The 18140-nt window shown below is 66.8% G+C and overlaps 1 protein-coding gene across 1 annotated transcript; it reads right to left on the reverse strand.

The window, feature by feature from the left end:
- Positions 1 to 3983: 3983 nt before the first annotated feature.
- Positions 3984 to 18019, reverse strand: PARVG (parvin gamma). The gene is made up of 14 exons (XM_062201868.1): positions 17771 to 18019; positions 16448 to 16615; positions 15306 to 15370; positions 14015 to 14117; positions 13093 to 13233; positions 12343 to 12458; positions 11599 to 11654; positions 10750 to 10859; positions 9274 to 9314; positions 9010 to 9093; positions 8495 to 8563; positions 6650 to 6751; positions 4523 to 4595; positions 3984 to 4078 (listed from the first exon to the last, which is right to left on the reverse strand). Exons 1-14 carry the CDS (start codon positions 17907 to 17909, stop codon positions 3984 to 3986), a joined length of 1362 nt encoding a protein of 453 aa, XP_062057852.1. The 5' UTR covers positions 17910 to 18019.
- Between the last annotated feature and the right edge of the window lie 121 nt (positions 18020 to 18140).

The raw sequence follows: 18140 nt of genomic DNA on the forward strand, positions 1-18140 counted from the left end.
GTGGACAGCGGGGACAGTGGGGACGGCGCTGTGCGCTTCACCACAATAACAAGCAAATGCGAGTCTGGAGCTGGAGCTGAGGGTGGCGGGTGACCCCCAGAGAGGAGGGACAGGAGGTGAGGGCGCAGACGGCATCGCCAGGCAGCAGGTGGCCCGGCAGACCCTGGACCTACGCCGGCGTCGTCCAGGGAGACAGCGGGAGGCAGAGCAGGAGGCCTGGGTCCATGATGCAGGGACAAAGGAGGTCGGTGCGGGGGGCAGCCCTGGCCGTGTGGGGAAACTGAGGCAGCCACCAGAGAAGGAGGAGTGGCAGAGACCTCGGGAGCTCTCCCTGGGGTCAGGGCCGCTCTGCCCACACCTGTGTGCGGCTGGGAAATTATCCAGGGGAAAGGAGCGGGCAACACCCTGGAGCTCAAGGGGGCGTGGCTCACGGTGGCACCCGCCCCTCACAGAAGACCCCAGCAGGTTGCCCAGTAGCCTGGCCCGAAGCCCTGGACTGGAGTCTGCTCTGGCCCCGCCCACGAGGTGAGGGACCATGGGCAGGCTGCAGAAGCGGGCCTGAGACCTCACTGCTGAGGAGTCCTTTCCAAATCCAGGGCCCGGGGACGTAAGTTCCCGCCACGCCCAGCACCTAACACAAAACCACTGGGCTCGATTCGGAAGACACGGAGCACAGCCAGGGGAAATCCAGAAACAGGGAACACCCAGACCCAGCTCCGATAATAGAACTGGAAGACCAGGCGTCCACGCTGGTACGAAGGTGCTCTGTGTTTTCAAGCAGAAGTGCGAGAAACGGAAGGCGCTGTGCTTTCTGAAAGAAAGATTTTATTCATGTTTTTGAGAGGCAGAGTTACAGAGAGACAGAGAGAAAGGTCTTCTATCTGCTGCTTCACGCCCCAGATGGCCACAATGGCTGCACCAATCTGAAGCCAAGAGCCAGGAGCTTCTTCCAGGTCTCCCACACAGGTGCAGGAGCCCAAGGACTTGGGCCATCTTCTACTGCTTTCCCAGGCCATAGCAGAGATCGGGATCAGAAGTAGAGCAGCCAGGACTCAAACCGGTGCCCATATGGGGTGCTGGCACTGCAGGCGGCAGCTTTACCTGCTATGCCACAGAGCCAGCCCCCAAATTCAAGATCTTGAGCCGAGGTGACCCCAGATCTTAGTGAGCTCTGAACCCCGTGACAAGCGTCCTCCTAAGAGCTCCGCAGGGCAGGGGCGGGTGCCGTGGACCTCGGGAGGCGTTGCTGTCTGGCACACACATCCCACATAGGAGTGATTGTTCGAGAAGCTGATGCCTCCGCTTCTGATCCGGCTCCCTGCTAGTGCTCCCAGGGAGGCAGCAGATGATGGTCAAGTCCTCCGGGTTCTGCCACCCACGCGGGAGACCCGGATGGAGCTCCTGGTTCAGCCCTGGCTGCTGTGGCCAACTTGGGAGGGAACCAGAGGATGCAAGACCTCTCCACTCCCACCCGTCACTCTGCCTTTGAAATAAATAAACAAACCTATCTTACAGAGAGAGACAGAGAGCACCGTGACCACGGAGGGGGGTATCAGGTGACGCAGCCACAGCCCAGGGAGCTGCGGGAGGGAAAGAACAGGTTCCGCTCCAGCCTTCAGCCTCCGGAGCCATGGAAGGAAGAAACTGTGTTGCTTTAAGCCCCCCAGTGTATGAGAATTGGCTTTGGCAGCCCCGGGATGGTCTAGAGCAACCGCGGGAAACGGACAACAGAAACGCAGCTCGCAAGCCGGAACTGACATAAACGTAGCTCCCGCCAAGGCCCCCACCCGAGAGAAACAGGAAAGAGGAAAGACAGGTGGGACACGCGGAGAGCAGGAGGCCCAGGCCACAGCTGCGAGAGTTAAACGGGCTCGGGGTTCCTGGGAGGGTCGCGGGACAGGGGCACAGGCGGGCGGAACGGGGCTGCAGGTTCGGCCACAGTTCTGTTTGGTTTCATAGAAAAGTTCCGGATGTGGGTGCGAGGGGACTTCACAAAGTTCCTGGAAAATCATGAGAAAACTGTGCATTTCAAAAACAAACAGAAACGTGCACCACAGTGAAGCGAACTTTTAACCGTTTCCCACACGAGTTTGGAGCCTCTCGTGGTGGGGAAGATGGCACGCGGCAGGTGCACTTCATCCGCTGGCTCGTGCCCTTGCCGCGGCTCCAGCCACGGACCCTGAGCTTACGTTTGTCACAGTGAGAAATGTGACCAAGCTCTCGAACTGGAGGGCGCAAGTCTTCAGATCCTATAAAAAGACAGATCCACTTTAAATATAGACAGCTTCAGCGGACAGCGGAGAAAGGGCTGTGAGTGGCTACATTAACATCAGACAAAGCGATCTCAGAGCAGGAGATGTTACAGACAACAAGAGGTCGGAGCCCAGCTGAGTGTGTGCGTAACAAGAGCTCTCCGGCAGGAACAAGAACTGACGGAATCGAGAGAGCGATCTCCAGTGTTCACGCCTCCGCCAGCCATCGCTTTTCAGGAAGAATCCAGAAACCAGTGAGAAGGCGGAAAACCCGACCGGCACAGCCCACCAGGCTGGCCTCGTCCGCACACACGGAGCCTCCCTCTCAGCGGCAGCAGGCCACGCGTGGCCCAGGACACGTCCCAGCACGTCCCCGACGACTGACGTCACACAAAGCACACGCTCCGGCCATGGCACAGCCCCGTGATGAAAAGATACTGGGCACCAAAGCCCACAGGCTTGGAAACTGCGCCCCTGTAAGTACCCCACGGGTCCAAGAGGCGCCCGTGAGAGCGGAAGCTGTACCTCCAGCTCCGTGCAGGTGGAAATGCACCCGAGCACGGCCGGTGCGGCACAGCGAAAGCTGTGCTGAGAGAAATCGACATCAAACGTTTCCATGAGACAAGGGCTGGTGCCGGCCTTGTGCCGCAGCGGGTGATGCCGACATCCCGCACCAGAGCGCCCATTCAAGTCCTGGCTGCTCCACGCCCCATCCAGCTCCAGCCTATGCGCCCGGGACAGCAGCAGAGGACGGCCCGAGTGCTTGGGCCCCTGCACCCACATGGGAGGCCGGATGGAGCTCCTGGCTCCTGGCTTCAGCCTGGCCCAGCCCTGGTGTTGTGATGAGAACCACAGAGGTCCAGTGACTGGCAAATACAGCGTCCAATCTATGGTGCTGTACTCAGTGCTACCACATCCACCTGTGGTGCTGTACTCAGTGCTACCACATCCACCTGTGGTGCTGTACTCGGTACTACAGTGTCCACCCTGGTGCTATACTCAGTGCTACCACATCTACCCCTGGTGCTACAGCATCCACCCCTGGTGCTGTGCCTGGTGCTACCACGTCCCCCCCCCCCCCCGGTGCTGTACCTGGTGCTACAGTATCCACCCCTGGTGCTGTACTCAGTGCTACAGTATCCACCCATGGTGCTGTGCCTGGTGCTATAGTGTCCCCTCATGGTGCTGTACTCAGTGCTACCACATCCCCCCGGTGCTGCACCTGGTGCTACAGTGCCTGCCCGTGGTGCTGTGCCTGGTGAGACAGCACCCACCCCCCGGTGCTGTACTCTGCGGACACAGGAAGGGGTCTGGGTGCAGGAAACCGCGGGAACCTCCGCTGAGCTCAGTGAAAGAAACCAGACGCGCGAAAGTTGCCTCCCGGGAGACGGTTTATAGGAAACTCTGGCGCAGGCAAAACACGGCAGACGGAAAGCAGGCCGCTGGTTTCCAGGCGGGGCTGTGGCCAGGCTCACACGCAGGCCACCCAGCGCTGGGTGCTGGGTGCAGGGCGCAGGGCGCAGCGTGCAGGGCGCAGGGCGCAGCATCAGGGCCCAGCGCACCCCCGGCCTTCGTGGAGCCTTCCCAGGACCCCCAGGGTCCCTCCCAGGAGAGCTTTTGCTAAATCAATGCAGCGAGACAGAGGCTGTGGGTGCAGGGGTGGGAGGGGGTGGGGCCCAGGCCGGCCCTGGGTCCCCAGGTGGGCGACCCGGCTTCTGGGGGACAGCGCGGTTAACGTGGGGCTCCGTGGGGCGCCTCCAGCTTGTGCTTGCGGAACAGGCAGTAGAGCAGCCGCAGCGTGCTCCTGGCGTCCTTGTTCACGATGGCTGTGGACGGGGTGGGGGCGCGGGTGACTCCCTGTCCCGATCCCCGGGACTCAGGGCTCCCCATGGGGCTTGCGCCGCTGCAGCCAGCCGGGGCAGTGTCCCTGCCAGGCCTGTGCACACAGCCCGCCCCCCTGCTCCTGTCCAGGGCGCCCCTGCAACCCCAGGCCCTGCCTCCTGAGATGGCTCCGCCCATGACCTCAGGCCCCTCCCCTCCGCGGGGCTCCGCTGCTTGGCGCCCAGGTGTCAGGCTGTCACCGTGGTCCCCGTATGCCCCACGCCCCACCCCACCCCACCCTGGAGGGCCCCACCCCCCACACACCCTCACACCTGTGTCCTGTGTGCCCGTGGGAGACGAGAGGGCCCCACCCCCCACCCCCCACCCCCCACACCCCCACACCCCACCCCTGTGCCCCGCGCCCTGTGCCCGCTCGTGGCCCCGCTCACCTTCGGGGCTGACCGGCTGCTGCAGGAGCCCGTGGTCCCTCAGCAGCTCCAGGGCCAGGGTCACGTTGTGCAGCTACAAGGACAAGGCCCTGGGCCCATGAGGCAGGGCCCCCGGCCCCTCCCCACAGCGGAGGTCGTCCAGCACCTACAGATGGGGCCCCCTCCCTCGGCCACTCGCAGGCCCTGCCCTGAGCAGATGCCGGACACTGGGCGCCTCGGGGGTTGGGGGAGGCAAGTCCCGCCGGAGCAGTGGCAAGGGTGCGTGGTGGGGGCGGGGAGCAGAGACCCCCTCAGAAGCCCCCGGTTCTTTCTCCACCGGCGAGGCAGGGTCAGGAGACCCAGGCTCAGCGACGCTCAGGAGAGAGAAGGTGATGGAGCCAGGCCTGGCTCTCTGATGCCTGGGCTAAGCTGGCCGGAGGCTGGAGGAGCCGCCCCCCAGGTGCCGTCCCCCGCCCAGGCGGGAGCCTCAGACTCCGCCCCACACCGGCTTGGTGCCCGGCCTTTCACGGCAGGGCCCCCCGGAGCCCTGACCGTGCCAGGACTCATCACAACCTCAGGGCCAGGCCGGGCCCCACACTGTCTGCCCCTGCACCCCGTTTGCCACTGCGCCCGTCCCTAGGTCCATAGCTTGTCCTGAGCACCTGCTCCGGGCCGGTCAGGTGACAGAGGCCGAGGGACAGCTGCTCCCTGGCCTGGAGGAGCCGCTGCCATCGCAGCCAGCAGTGACACCGTCTGCCTGTCACCTTCGTCACCCGGCTCTATGGGAACAGGAGACAGCTCGCGGGAGGGCGGCCCAGGCCCTGCGAGCCGGCTCCCCACGCTCCACCCTAGCCTCGTCCACTGTCCTTGCTGGCCTGAGCTGAGGTCGCTAGCCCGCTCTGCTCCTCCAGCCGAGGGAAGGTCGCGACCTGGGTGGGCCGTAGGGGAAGAAATCATTGTGAGTGGGAGGGAGCCGAGGCCTGGCGCGCTGGTTCCGTTTCTGCCGAGCCAGAGAGCCAGCGGTCACCTCCCTCCCTGGTCCCCAGCCTCTCTCCCCACGGCGCCTGGCAGGTGCAGGGGCCGCAAACCCACATCCTTGGGGCCCAGGTGAGAGCCCCGGCCCTCCACCCACCTCCACGCTGCCTGCTGTGGGGAGCAGGTTCAGAGACAGGGGCCGGCGGCGGGGCCTTGGGGACGTGGGACACACTGAGCCCGGGGGTCCCCTCACCCGAGCGACAAGGAGAAGAGCCCCGTCGGCTCTGGGCTGCGCTCTGAACCCTGGGCACTCACAGTGCTGCCTCCTGCGTGTGGGCCCTGCAGGGCCACCTGGCCTGGACTCTGCCCCTCCTGAGCCCTGGCAGCCCCTGTTCTCCCAGGGGTCTTACCCTGGCTCCTGGGAAGGAGACTAGGAGAGGGACAAACCCAGACGCCGGCCCGCCCTCCATCGTGACCAGCGGGGGGCGCTCTCAGCCGGGCCCCAGCCCCTCTCTGACTTGGTTCCCCCAGGAGGACGCGGCAGCCGGCGGGACAGCGCTCCCCTGGCCGATGCTGCTCACCCCTCTGCACCACCAAGGCCACGTGTACGCTCTGGCCAGCAGCAGGAGCTGGCAACGGAGCCCCCCAGCCCTACCCGGGCCTCCAGTGTCCTATTTGCAGGAGCACCCACCAGGGCTGCCCACTGGTCCCTGGAGGAGCACCGAGGCACCCAGCCAACGTGGCCTGATCACAGCCAGTCCCAGACAAGAGTGCAGGCCCAACCGAGCCCCTGGCCACCAAGCCCGGCCAACTCACAGGTGTGGTTCCAGCCACTGGGTCTGCGGGCAGGCCCGTGGTGGCACTGAACAATTGGCCCGGGGCCTGGGCGTGGTGGGAACCCCAACATGCTGTCCCTGCTGCTACCCCCTGGCCTGCAGGCCCCAGCCCCGCAGCCCTGTCCTGGGGAACCTGAGCATCAAGAGCGCCCCCTGCTGCCGGGGCGCAGAGACCACACCCACTAACAGTGGCATCTCTATGCTGCCGCCGCCATAGCGCTGGTCCAAGTCCCAGCTGCTCCACTTCCGATCCAGCTCCCCTCGGACGCACAAAGACTGTGCCAGTGGCATGGACGTGTGCACCCAGAGGCCCCCGGGAACACTTCGGCAAACTCACCCTTTCCGCAGGAGAACTGGGCGTGAGGTAGAATTCCTTCAGGTGCAGGAAGAAGCCTTGCAGCTGTCCAATCAGCAAGAGCAGGATGACCCCGTCTGCGAACTACAGAAGACGGGGCTGGGGCCGCCGCCGGGGACAAGCTGCAGCCGGGCCACCTGCGGGGCCTGAGGCCCTGAGGGACTCGCACAGCCTCTCTGAGCCCTTTAGAGAAGTGGGGAAAACATTCCTGACCTTCCAGGGGTGTTGTAACCAGCAGGTGCAAAGCCTGGGTCGTAGAACACGCCCACCGTACAGAGCTCTTTGTCTAAACAACACACGGTTCCGGGCGCTACAGAGACCCAGGAGAAAACAGTGTAAAATCGTCCCATGAGGAACAGGCAGAGGATGGAGCACGGGGCTCATCCTGCCTGCTGCCGCATTAATATTTCTGCCTGTTCTCTCTGGGCTCACAGACGACGCTGTCGTGCCCCCACCAGCGGATCGTGTGCTACTATAATCCCACCGAATCTCTTCAAAGATTCAAAACCCAAGATCGGATACGGGAGGAAATCCACCCTCCCGGGCCTTAATGGGATTTCCTCCCATTAAGCCTGCTTCAGTGTCGTTTGCTCCGACCTAAAATCTCTCCTGCCGAAACCCCGGGAATCCAAATGCCACCCCCGTGCGCGTGACCACACGCCAGACATCGCCTCGCACCAGGGGAGAGAAGAGGAAGGCACAGGCTGGGTCGAAGCCGGAAACCACGGTTGCATCCACGAGAAGCAGGTGAGAGCCACGCCCCTGCCACTCACCCTGCTGGGCCGCATCCCAGGCAGCCCGCGTGCATCCCCCACGTCCTGTGAGGAGCCCGGAACGTGACAAGGTCACGCAGCTACATGGGTGTGCAGAGGCACACGTCTGGCGCCGGGGGCGGGTGTTCCCCTCCCTGCCTCGTCTCCAGCACATGGGAGCAGGTGCTACGAGCACAGACTCTGGCCCAGCTGCCTGGGTTCAAATCCCAGTCCTACCACTTACACGCTGTGGCACCTCGGACGCGTTAATTAGTCTCTCCGAGCCTCAGCAGCCTCATCTGTAAAATGGGTGGTAATCGGGCGCCCACCGGGGGCTGTGGTGAGGCGCCCGTGAGCTGACACTGGGAACGCCCTTTGTCCATCTCAACCATGGAGCACAGCGTGTATCCGAGGAGGGAGCACCCTGGCTACGGCCCTCCTAAGCCACCGGCCCCCCTGGGGGCAGATCTCGCCCTTCACCTCACCCCCAACCACACGGCAGCACCCAGGCAGCCCGAGGCCCGCAGGCCCCCAGCAGCCAGCAGACTCCCAGGCCACCAGGAAGGCCCCGGGCCTGGCGGTCAGTTCTCTGCTCCTGTGTCCTGCTGCGCCGTGGGCCGCAGCACCTGGTGGAAGGCCGTGGCCACCTGCTCCTACCCAGGACCGCTGAGTTTAACTGGGCCCAGTGTGGGCTGAGCACCAGGCAGGCTGCGTCCGTGCCCCCAGCAATGCCTGGCCCCAGCATCACACGCGGCACACGGCACCGGCCAGCAAAGGTGCCTGAGCCCGTGCAACCGCCCAGGGAGGACCCACGGGCCCCTGCGCCGGCCTCTCGTCCACGGTTTGTCATGAAAGCTGGGCAGCGATGAACAGTCACGCCAGCTCTGTGCGGGGCTGCACGGCCCCCTCTCTCCCCCACCCCGGGACTCCTCTGGGAGAGGAAGACACTGAGTGTCCAAGAGGTGGCCCCCCCCGCCCCCGCCACACAGGGTGTTCCAGGCCAGGGGCACCCTTTCTCCTCCCCGCACCCACGGCCCTTCCCTGCCTGGGGCCCCTCCCCCGCCCGAGTCCCTACCTGGGTGTCCAGGTTCTGCACGGACAGGCCCAGGCGCTCCAGCTTCTGGTTGACAAACGTCATGATGGCCTGGCCGGGGGGGAGAGGGACACCACCTGGCCTGGAGCAGGCCGGAGCGAGGGCGGGAGGGAGGGGTGGGGAGGGAGGGAGGGAGGATGGGTGGGAGGGAAGAAGGAAGGACAGGTGGGAGGGAGGGAGCAAGGGTGAGAGGAACCAGGGAGGGCTGGAGGGGAGGAGGGAGGGAGGGAACGGAGTGAGAGTGGGAGGGGGGAGGGAGGGAATGAGGGAGGGCGGGAGGGGAGGAGGGAGGGAGGACGGGTGGGAGGGAGGAAGCAAGGGTGAGAGGGAACCAGGGAGGAAGGGAGGGGAGGAGGGAGGGAGGGAGCGAAGGTGAGGGGAAGGGAGGAGGGAGGGCAGGAAGGGAGGAGGGAGGCAGGGGGAGGGGTGGGGGAGAGCGGGGGAGGGGAGGGGAGGAGGGCGGGCGGGCAGGGCCGCTAGCGCTGTGCTCTCCCTACCTCGCTCACCGCCTTCACTTTCTCCGGCGCCAGCTTAAATAATTCATCAAAGACATCCCCTGCAGACCCAGATCCGGTAAACAGCTCATTACGCGGCCATTAGCCCTGCCAAACAGGGGCTGTGCCTCCCCACAGAAGGTTCCAGAATAACCGGCCCGGAGGGAGCCGGAGTCAGTGCCTCAGGGCTCCGGAGTGGTGCGGGCCCTGCTCCCCGGCTCTGGCCCGCGTGGGTGACACAGGGGGCCCGAGCCTGGGTGTCCTCACCTGTAAGCCTCCCGGGGCGGGGGTGGGGGGCCGAGATCCAGCTGGATAGCCGCAGGTAACACAGCTGGGTGATGGCAGCTGGTCACAGGGTGGGGCCGAGGGAAGCGGCTGTCCCCTCTGAGCGGACGCCTGGCACCTCCCTCCCCTGAGGCCCCTGCTCCACCTGGGGGCTCATGGGGCTGGCGCCGGTTTCTGGGACCCCTGCAGGGTGCGGGAGGCCAGCCCCTTGGGCCCTCCCACCGGCCGGGGGACAGAAGGGGCCCCTGGGCGGCTCAGGCCCTGCGTCCTCGGGCACCTGGCTTCCCACTGTTGGCAGTGAGCACCCCCACCCCCGCCCAGGGGACCCCCATCCTCGGGAACCGTGCGCCCACACTCAGCGCCGTCCCCCGGCTGCGTGCCTGTCTCCTCGACCAGACGGGAGGAGGCTGCACACACAGCACCGCGCACTGCACACCACGCACAGGCACCAGGGTCCCGGGGCCTCTGGGCCTGGGGTCGGGGAGAGCGGCCCTGAAGGGGCCAGGGGCTCTGTGTCCCTGCCCATCCTCACGCTGTCCTGCCCAGAACCCTGCTCGCTGGGCAGCCCTGTCCCCATGCCGCCTGGGGTTCTGGCTGACCCTGCTCCCCATCCTGCCTCCCGCAGCCTCAGTCTCCAAATCCCTCCCAGGTTATCAGCTCTCCTCAGGCCAGCTGCCACCCCCAGCCGCCGGGCCCACCAGCACTGGGTGCTAAGTACCCACAGCACACCAGGCCCACCAGCACTGGGTGCTAAGTACCCACAGCACACCAGGCCCACCAGCACTGGGTGCTAAGCAGGGAGGGTGCAGGAGGAAAGATCGTGTTGGGATGGATGGGTAGGTGGATGGTTGGGCAGGTAAATGAATGACTGGTTGGTACATGGGGGGATGGATAGAGGGATGGGTGAATGGTGGAGAGATGAATGGATGGTGATTGGGTGGGTGGGTGGATGGGTGATTGATTGGATGGGCGGTGCTGAGATGGACGGGTGGGGGATCGGGTGTGGGGGGATTGCCGTGTGGGTGTATGGCCGGCCGGCCAGACCAGCTACCCTAGGAAAGGACGCCTGAGAGGTACAACATCACAAGGGGGTGGTCGGGGTGCGGCGCGGCTGTGCCGTGTGAGCACACACCCTGCCCCCAGCACCGTCAGTCTCCCCTCGGGCCCTGCAGCCTTCGCTGGTTTCAGACCAGCACACCGAGGCGAGGCACTGATGGCTCAAAGGCTTGTCCTCGATCAGGCGGGGAAGCAGCGTTCGACCCCACCCCTCGGCGTCCAGGCCCCACCCCCGACTCCACCTCTCTGTCCACAGGAGCGGCCCTGGGAGGGAGCGGCCAGCCGCACGGACAGATGGACCGAGACGGAGACGGAGACAGAGGAGGTGTGGGTGGGAGTGGGGGCTTGGGGCTCAAGCAGCAGAGGCAGGGAGGTGGGGAGGGGGGCATAAGCTCCGCCCACCGTCCTTCTTCATCCTCCCGTGCACGGTCAGAGCGTGCAGGAGAGCGGGAGCGTGCAGGAGAGCGCCTTGCGTGATGCGCGCACTCACCAGGAGGCCGTCCTTGTCTGCGCTGGGGGAGAAATGGTTACAGAAACCATCAGGAAATGCTGAAACAGTCTACAGACCCACAGCCGCTCAACAAGACGGGCGCTGGCCCTGACACCAGGAAACCCGGGCCCTTTCCCTCCGGGCCCCTCTGGGGCGGGCGACGACCCGGCCCCCGGTCCCCTGCCCTGGCCTGTCTGTGTGTGTGGTCTTACCGGCCAGGGGCGGGGTGGGCACCCAACACCGCACAGATCCTCTGTCTACAGCGAGTGCCTGTGTGTTCTTGCACCCAAGTGGCCCCGGGGCCTCCCGCCCACCGGTGCCTCCGCCCAGGTTCTCGCCTGCCCTGGCCCTCTGCGAGCGACACCGCCCACTGCTCCTCCTTGTGGCCATGTTGGTTGGTGTGGGACGTTCTCTTTGCTCCTGTGGCTAAGCCCAGGGCCCGGCAGGCTCAGCCCCGCAGCCCGGGCAGAGCATCAAGGGCACACACAGGAAGCCGCTGCGCGCGCCCGAAGGTGACTCCGACTCGCTGGGCAGAGCCGGCCTCCCGGACTGGGGGTCCACCCCGGGGAGGAGGGCAGGGTGGCCGGCCGGCTGCGGCTGGATTGAGGGGCCAGCACTGCCCTGCGGGGCACAGGGAAGCCAGCAGTGCGAGGCCCCCGCCCGTGGGGGTCGGGTGGATGGAGCCCCCACCCCGGCCCCAGGCCCAGCCGCCACGCCTGCAAACCCAGGCCAGCCCCGCGTGGGCCCCGACCCGTCCTCACCCGCACTCGGTGAGCTGCTCCACCGAGGTCTCCGACTTCAGACCGGTCCTGGTGCTCTGCGAAGGCAGGAGGGGGAGACGTGAATGAGCGAGGTAATGAATTAATGATGTCTCTGACTTACATAAGAGACGTACACAAATCCACAGAGCGGCCCAGCACGGAATTTTGGTCTATGTTTTTGGAACGTGTTGGGTGGGAGTGACTCCTGGACTCAGTTTATCATCAGGGCAGGTCAAAGGTTAGCAGCACGGGGCAGACAGGTGCGTGGGGTCCCTGTGTGGGGTGGGCAGAGACTGCCTGGGGGCAGAGGTCATGGATTCCGGCGTTCACCGTAGCCCAGGTCACACACAGGCTGCAGAGTACATCCCACGGGGGTAGAAGTCAGAGAGGACTTCCTGAAGGAGGCGGCAGGCAGCTCCACCACCGGGACTGACAAGGGACGGGCACCACTGTGGGGCGGGGCAGTGGCTTAGCCTCAGCGGTGTGCAGGCTCCCCGTGGCCATGACCAGAAAGCCGCAGGTGGCCCCGGGTGAGATCTCCCACGCCTGGCCCCAGGAGCCAAGTGGGACTGGCCAGCCCCCGGCCCCTCTCGGACCCTGGCCAGGGTCTCTGCCAGCCAGGACCCCGTCACCGTCCCGGGGGGAAGTGAGATCTCGCTCCGCTCCCTGGGCAGCAGCCCCCCTGTAGGTGTGGCCACGGGCACCCAAGACGGGGGCAGGCAGCCCTCGGGGCTTGGGCCGCACCTCGATGGTGATGACCTCCACATGGACGTTGGCTGGGAGGGGCAGGTCCGGCTGGAAGCGCTTGGCCAGGGCCACAAGGAGGTGCAAGGTGGCCAGCAGGTCCTTGCTGAAGATGGCTGGGGGGGAGGGGGCGGAGCTCAGAGCCGAGGGACCTCCAGGACCTGCAGCCAGAGACCTCCTCCCCTTGTCCCCCTCCCCCTCCTCTTCCCCCTCCTCCCCCCCCTCCTCCCCTTGTCCCCCTCCCCCTCCTCCTCCTCCCCTTGTCCCCCCCCCCTCTTCCCCTCTCCTCCCCCCCCTCCTCCCCCTTCCCCTCCTCCTCCTCCCATCCTCTTCTCCCTCTCCCTCCTCCCCCTCCCCTCCGCCTCCTCTCCCTCCTCCCCCCTCCCCCTCCCCTCCTCCCCCTCCTCACCACCTCGCTCGCAGACCCAGGGGGCCCGTGCCCAAGGACCTGGAGACCCCGCGGCGTGTTCAGAACCCGCAGACGATCACGCCCGTCCAGCCCCGGACGCCTGCCGCCCTGGCTGACCCTCGAGGCCCAGGATTATCGTTTCAAAGCGGCAGCGCCATCGTCCTTGTCTGCCCCACAACCCTCCCTGCGCTGAGCCTCTCTGATCTCCCGCACCTCCCGCACGCCCTGGCAGGGGGCTCCGGCGAGCTGCCCCCGGCTGGCCGCTCCCTCCGTTTGCTCTCGGCCTGTCGGGGGGCTGGAGGACCCCGGCCGCGCCTGCCGTCCCCGCAAGGCCCCCGTACCCTCCACGCTCCATGGGACCTGCCGCTCCTCCACCTGCAGGCTGCGGTTCACGGCGTCCAGCACCACGGCCAGCTTGCGCTGCTGGCTCGCAGAGGTCAAGGCCATCTCCTCCACTTCCAGCCGCAGCGCCGCCAGCTTCTCTGTGGGCGGGAGGCGCAGTGAGGGCTCCCGGGGAGGCCAGCACCCCAGGTAGGGAGGGCCCGGTGGCACCCACAGCCCCAGCTGCCTGGGAGCCCCCTGTGCACCTGGGAAGAGGCCCCGTGGGCACGCAGGCCCCGTGACGTGAGCAGGTCGCCACCCGCTGAGCTGCCCCTGGCCCCTCTCACCTTGACAGCCCTGCACCTGCACCCCTGGCTACAGGGCGGTGTGGTCTAGGGGTTAAAGCCTAGTCCACCCTCTCCCCCCCAGGCTCCATCCCATACTTTCTCAATCTGTGAGCCTCTCAGGGCCTGGCAGGTGGGGCTGGGGCAGTCTGGCAGTCTCTGAGGCCCAGCAGCACCTGCTACGTGGGCCCCGGGCCCAGCCCTGCCCCTAGGACCACAGGAAGACCGACCCACAGCCCCCACGGGACCCACCTAGGGCACAGGGGGAGGGAGACTGGGGCAGGAGGCAGCCCTGGCCATGGACGCCGCCCCCCGCCCCCAGCCCCCAGCCATGTCCCTGGAGACTACGCACTTTCTCTCCAGCAGCTGGGGGCAGCCGAGGGTGGGGGAGGGGGCAGCAGTGGGTTTCTGCGTCTCCCCCAGGGCCTGCAAGCAGCAGGCGCTCAATACATGCTCGAGGGGCAGTGTGGCACGGACCCCAGCATCAGCGCCCGGGGCAGCCCCGCCTGGCTGGCTGGCGTGGCAGGTGGCCCGGCCCCCGGGGCTGCGCCATGTCGGGGCTGGGCTGAGCCCTGCAGCCCTGGGCGCGGCCGCTTACGGAATAGGTGGTGCAGGATGAGCCCGTCGAACAAGTCCTCCTCCAGGCTGCGCGCCACAATGTGCTCGGGCAGGAGTGTGGCGTTGATCCACTCCATCAGCACCTGCGGGCCCGGGGACGGCCACCAGGTCAGGGGTCACGAGGCCGGGGGTCACGAGGCCCATCCCCATTCTACTCCGGCCTCTGCCCTGAGACTCTGCCTCCCACCAAGCCCTCCTTCAAGGCCTGGTCGGATGCCGCCTCCTCTGGGAAGGCCTCCATGATCCGGGCTCCTCCTGCGGGGCCGTCTCTGCTGTGTGCATGGTGTTGGCGCCCACAAGTGGGGTCTTGTCCCACACGGGGACACGGCACGTGCTGCAGACTTAGGGTGCCCACTTGGCCACCGTGGCTGTGATGCACGGGCTGCTGGGGTCCTTCCCAGCCCCACTGCAGCTCAGCCTGGGACTGCCCTGGAAGGCAACCACACCCCACAGCCCCCTGAGGGGAGCAGCCCTGTGTGTGAACATCCCAGCGGCTCTGCGGTCCCTGCCCTGCACTGGCTCCCGGGCCCCAGGCAGCTCCACCCCTCACCCCAGGTCCCCCTTCCTCCCTGGACCCTGGGACACCCTCCCCGCTCAGCTACTTGTGCCCAAATCCCCAGGTCAGCTTCTGGTGGGCAGGTCAGCCCCTGTCAGGTGAGCCAGGGACCCGCAGGGCTGGGCTCTGGTCAGCACCAGGCGTGTTTGCTCCAGTGGGACAGGTGGGGGTGGAGTGAGAGAATGGGGGATAGGAAATGGCCTGCCAAGCCTTGGGGCTGGAAGGTGATTTAGGCCTGGAGGTCTCCCTGGAGGAGGCCACACGGAGATTGGAGAACAGGACAGAGGGAAACAGAGGCCAAGCCTGCCTGTACCCAGCTGGTCCAGTGGCCTCAGCAGACCGGCCAGGAGAGGCCCGAGAACTGGGAGACTTGGGCCCCTGTTGCCCTGGGTGCTGAGAAAGTGGCAGAGGACAGGGCTTGGGGCTGGGGGCCTGGGTCAGACCCCAGCTCTGTCACTGGCGAGCCGTGTGCCCCGCACGGGTGCCTGGCTGTCCCCTCCCTGGGATTCAGGGGACAGCAGACCCCGCGCGCAGCAGGGAGGCCACATGGGACGTGTGTGTAAAGGCATGCAGTCGGCGCTCACTCAGTGCTCACCCAGCAGCCACACAGCCGGTCGCCCAGAGGCCTCCAGCCCCTCTCCCCCAGCCCTGCTGTCACTGGCTGCAGGTGAGACCCCCCACCGCGGGAAGACGGGCCCCAGGGGAGCGGCCGTACCTGCTGCAGCTCTTCAAACCTGGGGTCCTTCCGCGAGGCGGGTGCCAGGTACTTCTTCTTCTCCCCTGGAAGCACAGTGGGCGTGGCAGGGTCGGGGCCTCGCTCACCTGGAGCTCCCCACACCGGGGCAGCCCGGGGTTCAACAGACGGCCCCGTCCCTTGCTGCCCAGAGGAACCACAGCCCAGGGGCGAAGGGCAAAGGTCGTGCCCCAGCTCCCAGCCCGACCCCTGGCGCACCTGCACCCTCTGAGGCCTGGGTCAGCCCCTCCCACGTGTCAGAGGCCAGGAGCCCACAGGACGTGGGGTTTAGGGGGATTCTGAGGTCAGCTCACCCCAATGTGCATGGGGGAAACTGAGTCAGCGGGAGGGCAGCCTCGCCTGAGCCCACAGCCGTGACCCCGCAGGAAGAGCTCCCCGCACGTGCTGAGACCCCGCCCATCGCCTGGCCACGGCCTCTGACAGAGAGGAGGTGACAGCCACGCGCTGGACAAACTCCCGGGGACGGGGAACGGCTTCTGTCCCCGGAGCCTCCCTGACCGGAAGCGCTTCCCCGGGGGCCGAGTCCCACCACCACAACCCACAAGGACCTCGAGACACTGCCCAGACTGAACCATTTAAAAACGGGGGTCCCGGATGGCCAGGAAGCCCAGCCCCCCTCCGGGACCCTGCCTGTGTCTGTCTCTGAGCTGGCTCCGGGGAGGAAGACAGGGCACCCTCGCCCCGGGCTCTCCCCGCTTCCAAGGGAGCCCACGCATGTGAAGGGGCCACGTCTGCAGCCCCCAGCCTGTGGGCGTTGGTGCTGGGGGGGCGGTACTGTGCGGTGGGCGTGGCCCCTCGGAACCTGTTACGTTACCTGCCCCCCACCCCTGCCCCTTGCCTCAGTTCCCTGGTCTGGCAAGAGCAGGAGATGCTGCCCACCCTGTGTGAGGCGCTCACGGGGCCCACGGGTGGGCGCAGAGCCGGCTTCAGCCACCGGCTTCTGTCAGCAGTGGCATCCACAGCCTGGGGTAGAGGCTTATGTGGGTAACTACGTGGAAGGTTCTGGAAGGAGGCGCTGGGTGGAATAGGGCGGGACCCGCCAGCTGGGACCTGCTGCCCACCAGACACACATTCGGCCCCACCCCTGGCCCCGGGGCACCCACCTGGGGGGAGCTCCCCCTCCGTGGGGAGGCGCGCCTCTGTGGGGAGCTGCAGCAGGCCGCGGGAGGACTCCGGCTCCATCCTCTCCCTCACCCGCCCTGGAGGGTTCGGGGGACAGAAGGTGTCGTGGTTGGAGCACAGCTCTGAATTCACTCTGTGCTCAGCGGTTCCTGGAGGGCAGGAGGCACCGGGCCGGGGTGGGAGCTGCGCTCTGGCTGGGCCAGTGGCCAGGCCGGCCTGAGCAAGGGCATGGGGCCCCCAGGAGGAGCAGAGGCTGGGCGGCGACGTGGGGCCCTCGGAGCAGGTGCAGAGCCGCCCGCCCCCCGCCTGCCATCCGCCCCGCACAGGATCCCTGCACCAGCCCACAGGACCGAGCAGGGGTGTGGCTGCCCTCAGAACTGCCGGCGCCCAGGGGCATGTTCCCGGGGCAGCCTGTGTGGGCCTGGTGGAGAGGAGCACGGGACAGTGAGCTCCTTGGGCCAGAACTGGGCCTGCCCCTCGCGCCCTTGGCACAGCCAGCCTGGGAGCAAGCGGGCTGGAGCTGGGGTGCCAAGGCCACCCAGCCCCACCCCTACCCCCCTGCAGGAGTGGCTGTGAGTGGGGCTCTCTGCAGGGGGCTTGGGGGTCTCGGGGCTCTGACCCACACGCACACTTAATGGAAAGGGCACACTCCCAGGGGCCCAGGACCCTGCCCACTCCTCCTGGTGCCCAGAGCAGACCGGAAGCCAGCCTCCCTCTTGTCCCCAGCCACTTCCTCCCCGGCTGAGGCCCCTCGCTCTGCAGGCAACTCTGCCCCCTCCCGTCCTCTCCCTTCGGCCCTGGCCCTGCCCCACATTTCCAGTCCTGGGGGGCACAGGGAGGAGTTGGTGGTCAAGGCAGGAGACCCCCGGAGATGTGGGGAGACCGAGGCCCAGAGCCACCCCATCAGACAAGCAGCTGGGGACCCTGTCCCTCTCTGGGTCGTGCAGGGGAAGGAGGCAGCCCCTGGGGGGACGGCTGTGCCCGCAAGTCCCAAGCTTTCTGGGGACACAGAGACTCGGGCAAAATGGCCGGGCCAGGGGGTGGGGGCCCGGGTTCTGGGTGGCGCCTCCTCCCTCTGGCTGGGTGACTCTGGGCCCCTCCCCCGTGTGCAGGGATCCCTATGACTCTGAGCAGCAGTATGCGGTGGGGGTTCGGGGTCTACCACCCCCTCCCCGTGCGGCCCCAGCTAAGCTCTCGGCCTGCCTTCCACGTGGCGTGCCAGGCCCACTGTGGCCTGCAGCACCCAGCAAACGGACAGGCGGAAGGTTCCAGCAGCCGAGGGCCCCGGGGCCGGAGGGACTCACCTGGCTGCTTCTCCGCACAGGGAATCGTGGCCTCGGTGGCTCGGGCGCTCGGAACACGGCAGCTTCCGGGTTCCCCAGGTCGCGGGGCTCGGAGGCAGGGGCGGCCTCTCACTTCCTCCACGGCTGCCACTTCCCCCATCCCGTGCTGCACCCACAAACCCCTGGGAGGCCAGGGGCCTGGCCATGCCGGCTGGCCCCCGCCGGGCTCTCAGAGGCCACTCCAAATATTTCTGTCTCTCCCTCCCCAGAATAACAGCCTTGGGGCCAGAAGTGTGGGGTCAGCTCTGCCCCGGGCCAGCAGTCACCTCTGCCCACATCTGATCCCAGCAAGGCTCAGCCGGCACCCCCAGGCCACCGCGGGGCCCCTGCC

Source organism: Lepus europaeus, chromosome 10 (assembly GCF_033115175.1).
Source record: "Lepus europaeus isolate LE1 chromosome 10, mLepTim1.pri, whole genome shotgun sequence".
NCBI classification, from domain to species: domain Eukaryota; kingdom Metazoa; phylum Chordata; class Mammalia; order Lagomorpha; family Leporidae; genus Lepus; species Lepus europaeus.